The sequence below is a fragment of the Procambarus clarkii genome, chromosome 37 (assembly GCF_040958095.1).
Source record: "Procambarus clarkii isolate CNS0578487 chromosome 37, FALCON_Pclarkii_2.0, whole genome shotgun sequence".
Classification (NCBI taxonomy): domain Eukaryota; kingdom Metazoa; phylum Arthropoda; class Malacostraca; order Decapoda; family Cambaridae; genus Procambarus; species Procambarus clarkii.
In genome coordinates this window covers 40,629,456-40,638,311 of record NC_091186.1, presented here as the reverse complement: position 1 = coordinate 40,638,311, position 8,856 = coordinate 40,629,456, and the positions used below count along the sequence as shown (strand labels likewise).

At 41.3% G+C, this 8,856-nt stretch overlaps 1 protein-coding gene across 1 annotated transcript in view; it reads left to right on the top strand.

Moving 5' to 3' along the window:
* LOC138371917 (uncharacterized) overlaps window positions 1-2,635 on the top strand; it is a 160,921-nt gene extending 158,286 nt beyond the window's left edge. Inside the window, exons 6-7 of the mRNA XM_069336969.1 lie at window positions 1,332-1,614; window positions 2,496-2,635. Coding sequence (XP_069193070.1) covers window positions 1,332-1,614; window positions 2,496-2,635 — 423 coding nt within the window. The remainder of the gene's footprint in view (window positions 1-1,331; window positions 1,615-2,495) is intronic.
* The last annotated feature ends 6,221 nt before the right edge of the window (window positions 2,636-8,856 follow it).

Below are 8,856 nucleotides of genomic sequence, written 5' to 3'. Positions count from 1 at the left end.
TCCGTAACAAGCTCCACACCGTAGATAGCCTCCACCGGGATACGAAGCATGTCACACATCACCATCTCGATGGTCGTATAACCAGCCTTACAAGTAAACTCCAGGCCCACAGAATTCACACGCAGAACAGGAGGAAGGTGGCCCCCCATGTCAGAACTGCCACGTCAACACGCAGCCAAGCAAGCAACAAAACTGGGAGGGCAGAGATGCCCACACCTCCTGGCAACCAAAACGGCAAACAACCCCAACAGCCACGGAGGGTCGGTAAACGTCCTCACTCCACGGCTACTAGCAGTCCCCCACTCTACTGCGGATATGATACAAACTACCCCCCCCCCCTTCCCTCCCACCCACACCTGACTACTACCGGCGGCCCGCCAACCACCCCTCCTCTCTTCAGTGTGTTGAGAAAATTATGTGATTTTGTTAATTGGAATAATAATGCTCATATATGTAGAATTTTTAATCCAACTGTTTGTAAATGATTGTTCTATCAAATGCCATAGTGAGAAATGAAGACTTCATAATAAATGAATTGTTTATGAATATTTATATAGACTGATACAGTGTGCTTTTGGAAATCCTGGCCATTACATCATATTTGCGGCACAAATAACAGTCACATAGTTTTGATTTTAATATGGAATTATTTACCATTGATTGTTCTATCATTGTGCCATGTTCAAAATTATAAATACATAATAAATAGATTTTTCTGTGATTTATTGTTTTGTCGATAGAGGATTGTAGGATCTCTGTTATTTTCACATGAAGGGGAGAGACAGCTTGGGGCTGACACGTAGAACGAATTCCGCAGTGAAACGAATCGGCCTAGCCTCATATAACACCTACACCTCGTTCAAGTGAGGACACACTGTATAAACCATTTGAGTGTGTTTGTGCGTTCACCGCCAATGCTCAGCCTTCTTGCGGTGTGCGCCAGGCCGCCTGCGGGCCAGCAAAAAGAGTTAATATTGACCTCTGTGAGCCTGATAACCCTCAAGTTGCTAGTTTCCTCAAACGTATGAATTCCTGCTTGTTCATACCCTTAATTACTAAACCTTCCAGAATTACTGAAACGACTGCCTTTACTCTTGACCACATCTGGACTAACATACCTCTCCACTTACCTCAGGAATAATCACCGATAGGACCACAGATCATTACCCTACATTTCTTCTAACCAACATTGATAAACCTGCATCTGTAACACAGGATTTCACCTGAGGTGTGTAGCAGTATCTACAGCATGCACAAACAGACAAGGAATATACTGGGTTTGCAAAAATGACAGGTTAATATGGGAAAACATAACTCAACTGATGAAAAAGATTCCCAAGTCACAGAGATTAACATTCACAGAAAAGCTACCAGTGATATATGCGGACTGTGAAAAGAGAACACTGGCTAATGACCAAAAGTCAGGAACAGGTAGTTTAGAGAACTACAGCAGTAGTGTGGAGGGAGAGGGTATTGTGGTACAAAACAACAGCAATATTGCAGAGCCAGGTAATATAAACAATGAGAGCAACATTGGTAAAGAGTGCATAAACGAAGGAGTTGAGATGAAAGACGGAGATGGCTCCAAAAAAGATGCAGCCATGACAGGCACAGGTAGAAATATCCTGAAAAAAATAAAAACTGAAAATATTTGCAAATTCTATGCACAAGGAATCTGCAAATATGGGAAATTAGGTGCAAAATGCACTTTTCTGCATCCTCGAAAATGCAGGAATTTGTTGGCGAGGGGTATATGCCATTTTAGAACGGAGTGCAGATACTTCCACCCTAAACTATGTAAATTTTCAATTAGGGACAAAAATGTTACAATCTTCAGTGCCCAGAATTCCACGTGAGAGGTACATAACGTTATAAACGGGAAGATCAATATGAAACTACAGTGTACTGGAAATTTTTTAGAGGAAGGCAGAAACATAAGAGAAAGGAACAGGCAGATAGAACCACTGCAATATTACAGAGGGAAAGGGAGATACCCACAAGACTGGAATACAAATCATCAACAAGTACACAGTTACTACACCACACAACAACCACACTACTACCAAAACTGGACGAACCACTACCAAAACGACACTCCCTGGACATGGGTGGAGAGGGGAGAGAACTACCAAAGCCCACCAGAAGTGACACCCAATATGGGAAATCATTCATATTTGCAGACATACAAGGCCTAAAATCAAAATCAAGAAATAAAGTTAAGTTCATAAATGGCCTTCTAATAGAATCGAACTCAATATTTGGTGCATTTACAGAAACCCACACAAAAGACCACATGGATAGTGAAATCTGGATCCCAAATTATAATCTATTTAGATGTGACAGAGTAATTAGGTCAAGTGGAGGAGTAGGTCTGTATATTAAAGAGGAATTGGCATGCACAGAGCTCCTGAACTCGACCAAGGAGGTGATAGAGGTGCTTGGAATCAAGCTGGAAAATATAAATCTAATTATTATTTTAATATACAAACCGTCAGATGCAACAGTTGAGGAATTTACTGAGCAGATCCACAAATTAGAGAATATCCTTGATAACCTAACAAACCCAGTACCAGATATTATGTTCCCTTGGAGACTTCAGTCTACCCAGTTTAAAATGGAGAATAGTAAACAATAACATTATAGCAGGAAATCAACTTGGAAATAACCAACCTCTGGTCAGAGAGCTGCTGAGTTTCTGTGACAAATTCTCGCTCAGTCAGCAGATTACAGAACCAACTAGGAACAAAAACACGCTGAACCTGATATTCACGAACAGTGACGAGCTAATCAGAGACATTACGGTCTCAGACACTACGGACTCGAACCACAAGCTCATTCAAGTGCAAACTAACATTAATAACTGTAGTAGGCCCAAGAGAAACAACAAGCGAGAAGGGTTATTCACTAAATTCAGTTTTAATAATAAAAGAATAGACTGGGAGAAAATAAACGGGGAACTTACAAACATTCGATGGGAAAATGTTCTAAATAATTAAAATCCTACTCAAGAAATGGAAAAATCTGACTTCTGAAGCATATCAAGTCTGTATGAAACATGTTCCTTTTGAGGAAAGCCAGAAAGAGAACACAGACGACACTACAAAAGAAGGGAAAAAATTAACGAAAATGCTTAACCAGACACGACCTTCCATAGATAGATGGAATAATTTAAAGAGGGAGATTGAAGAAATCGAACAAAGACTGAAGCATTCATATCAGATTGAAGAAAGGCATCTAGAACAGAAAGCAATTCAAGAAATAAAGAAAAACTTTAAATATTTCTTCACGTATGCAAAATCAAAAGCAAAAACCACTGCTAGTATTGGATCTATTCGTATTAGAGAAGGTTCATGCACTGAGGATGACAAATAAATTAGTGAAATCCTAAAAAGCTGTATGAGGACATGTTTAGCACTCTGATATACAGCATGAAAGTTGAAGATCCAGACAACTTCTTTATATGTGATATCCAAACCTCTGTAAATATAACTGATATCAACACGAACGTGGCAAATTTTGAAAGAGAAATTGACAATATGCCCCGGGTCCAGACTCATGGAAATCAATATTTATAAAGAAATGCAAAGTGCCAGTAGCACAGGCCTCGTAACCTGGTGTAGGGGCCTCGTAGCCTGGTGGATAGCGTGCAGGACTCGTAATTCTGTGGCACGGGTTCAATTCCCTCATGAGGCAGAAACAAATGGGCAAAGTTTCTTTCACCCTGAATGCCCCTGTTACCTAGCAGTAAATAGGTACCTGGGAGTTAGTCAGCTGTCACGGGCTGCTTCCTGGGGTGTGTGTGTGGTGTGGGAAAAAAAGTAGTTAGTAAACAGTTGATTGACAGTTGAGAGGCGGGCCGAAAAAGCAAAGCTCAACCCCCACAAACGCAACTAGGTGAACACAGGCACTCAGTATAGTGTGGAGGAAGAGCTTGGACTCAGGGGAGATACCAGATGCGCTTAAAGCAGCAGACATAGCCCTTCTACACAAGGGAGGGAGCAAAGCATTGGCAAAGAATTACAGACCAGTTGCACTAACATCCCACATAATAAAAGTATTTGAGAGAGTGATCAGGAGCCAGGTCACTAGTTTCATGGAAACCAATGACCTCCACAATCCAGGCCAACATGGATTTAGAGCGGAAGGAACATGCCTCTCACAGCTACTTGACCAATACGACAAAATCACTGAGGCATTAGAAGAAAAACAGAGTGCAGATGTGGTATACACGGATTTCGCAAAGGCATTCGATAAATGTGACCATGGGGTGATAGCACACAAAATGAGGTCAATGGGAATAACTGGTAAAGTAGGACGCTGGATACTCAGTTTTTTGTCGAACAGAACACAGAGTAACAGTTAACCATATAAAATCGAGTCCAAGCGCAGCTAAATGCTCTGTACCTCAAGGTACAGTCCTTGTACCGCTGCTTTTCCTTTTTCTCATATCAGATATAGACTCAAATACAAGGCACAGCTTTGTATCATCCTTTGCAGATAACACACAAATCAGCATTAAAATTACCTCTGCTGAAGACATTGAAAAACTACAAGCAGGTATTAATAAAGTTTTTGACTGTTCAGGAGAAAAAACATGATGTTTAACAGCGATATATTCCAGGTACTCAGATACGGTAAAAATGAGAACCTTAAACATAATACATGGTACAAAACACAATCAAATTTGCCCATAGTAGATAAGCAACATGTAAAGGATTTGGGAATAATGATGTCTGATGACCTAACTTTAGGGAGCATAACCAAGCAAATATTGTGTCAGCCAGAAAAATGATAGGATGGATTACAAGAACTTTCAAATCTCGAGATCCCATCACAATGGTTGTGCTCTTCAAATCACTTGTGCTGTCCCGTCTTGAGTACTGCTCAGTACTCACTTCCTCCTTCAGAGCAGGAAAGATTGCAGAAATAGAGGGAGTTCAGAGAACATATACTGCATACATAGCCGCGATAAAGCACCTAAATTATTGGGATCGTCTCAAAGCCCTCCAAATGTACTCGCTAGAAAGACGACGAGAGAGATATCAAATAATATACACATGGAAAATACTAGAGTGCCAGGTTCCAAATCTACAAAATAAAATAACAACATACTGGAGTGAATGATACGGAAGAAAATGCATAATAAAACCAGTGAAGAGCAGGGGTGCCATAGGCACAGAGAACACTATATAAACAATCAACAATCGACTTGAGAATGGTCCAGGACGGACCAAAACGTCGTCGTCCCTTCAACTTCTAGTGTGTGGTCTGGTCAACATACTTCAGCCACGTTATTGTGACTCATCGCCTGCAACACTATATAAACATCAGAGGTCCGTGGTTGTTCAACGTTCTCCTGGCAAGCATAAGAAATATTGCTTGGACAACCGTGGACATCTTTAAGAGAAAACTAGATAGGTTTCTCCAAGGAGTGCTGGACCAACCGGGCTGTGTGGGTATGTGGGCCTGCGGGCCACTCCAAGCAACAGCCTGGTTGACCAAACTTTCACAAGTCAGAGTTGAAGAGTAGAGAGTAATCCTCAAGTACTCCCAGTAGAGTAGAAGTAGGAGTAGAACTCCCAGAACCCCATCAAGCAGGTAAACCGCCTCTTAGATGCAATGAAGATAATCTTTAAGCTGCACAATGAAACTTCTAAAAGCAACTGTATTTCTCTTGCCTCTAATATCAACTGGGAGTCTGGAATAGGTGCATAGTGAATATCAACCTTGCAGTGCAACATTTCTTCACAAACTTTTAGGCCTTGCCTTGAGGTTACCTTGAGGTGTTTTCGGGGCTTAGCGTCCTCAGGCCCGGTCGTCCTCCTAGTTTGCTGGACTGGTCAACCAGGCTGTTGAATGCGGCTACTCGCAGCCTGGACGTATGAATCACAGCCTGGTTGATCAGGTATCCTTTGGAGGTGCTTATCAAGTTCTCTCCTGAACATTGTGAGGGGTCCCGGCCAGTTATGCCCCTTATTTGTAGTGGAAGCGTGTTGAACAGTCTCGGGCTCTGATGTTGACAGTTTCTCTCTCAGAGTACCTATTGTACCTCTGCTCTTCAAAAGGGTATCTGCACATCCTGCCATACCTTCCGGTCTCAAATTATATTATTTCTGTGTGCAGATTTGGGACCAGCCCTCTACTATTTTTCTACGTGTAATTACAGTAGTTGCATGTCTCTGCACCTTTTCCAGTTTGTTGATGTACTTCTTAAGATATGGGCACCATACAACTACTGCATATTCCAGATTTGGTCTGACTGCTGTTCAGCACTGCTGTTCAGCGTGTGACCACAGCATCGCCTAATAATGCTCAAAATATATATATAATCTGTATTATTATTAGCCATGATAGTATTATGGAAGAGCCTGAGTGTGATAATGACTGGGAACAATGTTTAAATATCAGTGATTCAATGCTGTTCACGATGTTACAGCACTAGCCACAGCATTATTTCGTCCATCTAGGAATCTTCACAATGACTTTTATGGTTCCTTTTCAAATAAACGTGTGGTCAATTATTCATTTACAGTAATTAGTGACCAGGATTGTGGTTATAATTAGCATTGTGCATAGAATTGTGGATAGGAGGAATTTTGGTGAGGGAGGGAGAGGAATTGAGGTAGCCTCACTGTGTGTGTTTGTGGCAGCCACTCTTGTTTTGCTTATGTAGCGAGTTAATCTTATACTCGCTCCATTATCTCATTATCTTAATAGCATAACTAATTACAGAAGCGACAATCCTTTTCCCCAATTACAGGTAATACTCTTCTCACCTTGTTGGAGGAAGCTGAGGTGTAAGACCATATAAGCAATGATTTGATGAATAAAAAACAGTTCAGTTTCCACAGTCGACAATGTAGCCACTCGGCGTGTACAGTCCTAATCAACCCAAGATGCTACAGCTTCGACACAGAGCAGACAGCAGACTATGACCGCATCGAGCCACCACGCTCTCGCTCCCCGAGTTCAGACACTCACAATTCTCAATCGAGCCGCCACGCTCTCCCACATAGAGCCGCCACGCTCTCCCACATAGAGCTCCACGACTCCGGCCTCACTCAGCTCTCTGCTCTGCTCCAGGCTTCGTCTCAACGTCTACGACACTGCTGTATCCAGGACTACTAAATAAATATGAAACTCGCTAAACACTGTGTATCTAATCAACCCAACAATGTACACATAAACGTACGTTACACTTACCATAGTAGCTATACTGGTTCGCTATGGGGAACACATATGTACATGGGTATATACAGTGTGTGTATATAGTGCAATAACAGCAACAGGAGTATGTTGGGAGGAGCTATTTTGGTGAGGGAGGTGACCATCGTAATCGTAGCGTCATCTGCTGTCTGCTGTGTGATTTCTCATGCAGTGTATGGTAACAGCTGTACTGTTTGGACACAATACCGGCTTACTTGCATAGTTCTGGTGAATAAAACATGTAGATAGGTATACATAACATATGTAAATAGTGAAATAAAAGCAGTAAGAGTATGGTGGAGGAAGGGTGATGGCGAGTTTGATGTTGGAGGATAGAGGGAGGACTGGCTGGCTGGGTGTAGCAGCTCACACTCGCGTAGTTCTGAGTGTGTTTATGGTGTGTGACAGTGTAGAGTGTGTAAATGTGTGGTAAATATACATAATGAACCTGAAACATTGGTGTGAATAACAGTATGGTGGGAGGAGGGGGTGATGGCGAGTACGATGTTGGAGGAATAAGGGAGGACTGGCTGGCTGGGTGTGGCTTCTCACATTCGAGGAGTTCTGTGTGTGTTGATGGTGAATGTATATACTGTATGACAGTGTATAGTGTGTAAATAGATTGTATATATACATAAATTAGCATGATACATGGTAAATATGTGCAACATAATGTGTACACAAGTGTCATCCATGTAACACAGTGTCTTCGGACAGTACGGATGTTTTACTGCCATAATATAGTGTACGTGTTCATTATACATAGGATTAGCACGTAAAAACAAATAAAATGTATTTGGAACTGTGCACAAAAATGAACAAAAATATATTTGCGGCAACTCGCGCGCCCTACTGGCCCCAGGAGCGTACGTGACGGGCGAACGGGGATGATGATGTCACATCATTAGTGACATTAGAATTGTACAAGTAAGTACAATTTCATTTTTTTTTTTTTTACATACCCATACTCAGGAAGGGTTTTTGACACAAAAAAAAAAAAAAATTCCAGAGAATTTATTTCATGCGCACTGGGGGGTGTCATATTTGGAGGCAACGCAGTTAAGGGGTTAGTATAGATCAAAGTAATTTTAATTTGTATGGGTCATCTATTGGAATTAATTATTCTAGTTCATTTTTATTAATTCATACAATTTTTTTTGGATCTTAACTAAGCTTTTTTTTTTTTAGAAATTATAATTAAGTTTATATTACTTTAGAATTTTTATTCAACTTTTTTCTCTGTAACCTAGGTTGCCTAGCCTCTCCACCCTTGCTCCATTGTTCTCTTGGCTTTGCCTGTGTCCCCTAGTGCAAATTATTACTTTCAGTGTACTTGAAAGTACCTTAACCCCTCAACTGCTTAGCTTCCAAATATGACACCCCCCAAAGAGCACGTTTATGTGTTCACCATAGCAAACCACTAAGCAGGTATGATGAGCAAAAGAAGAGTGGTTGCCACACAAAGTGAGGCTACCTCGATTCTCTCCCTCCCTCCCTCACCACAATTCCTCCTCCCACAATACTATGCACAGTGCTTATTATCACCACAATTCTGCTGTTATCACAATACAATACTGGTCACTAAATCCTGTAAATGAATAATTGACCACAAGTTTATTTTGTAAGGGAACCTAGGAAGTCGTTTGAAGA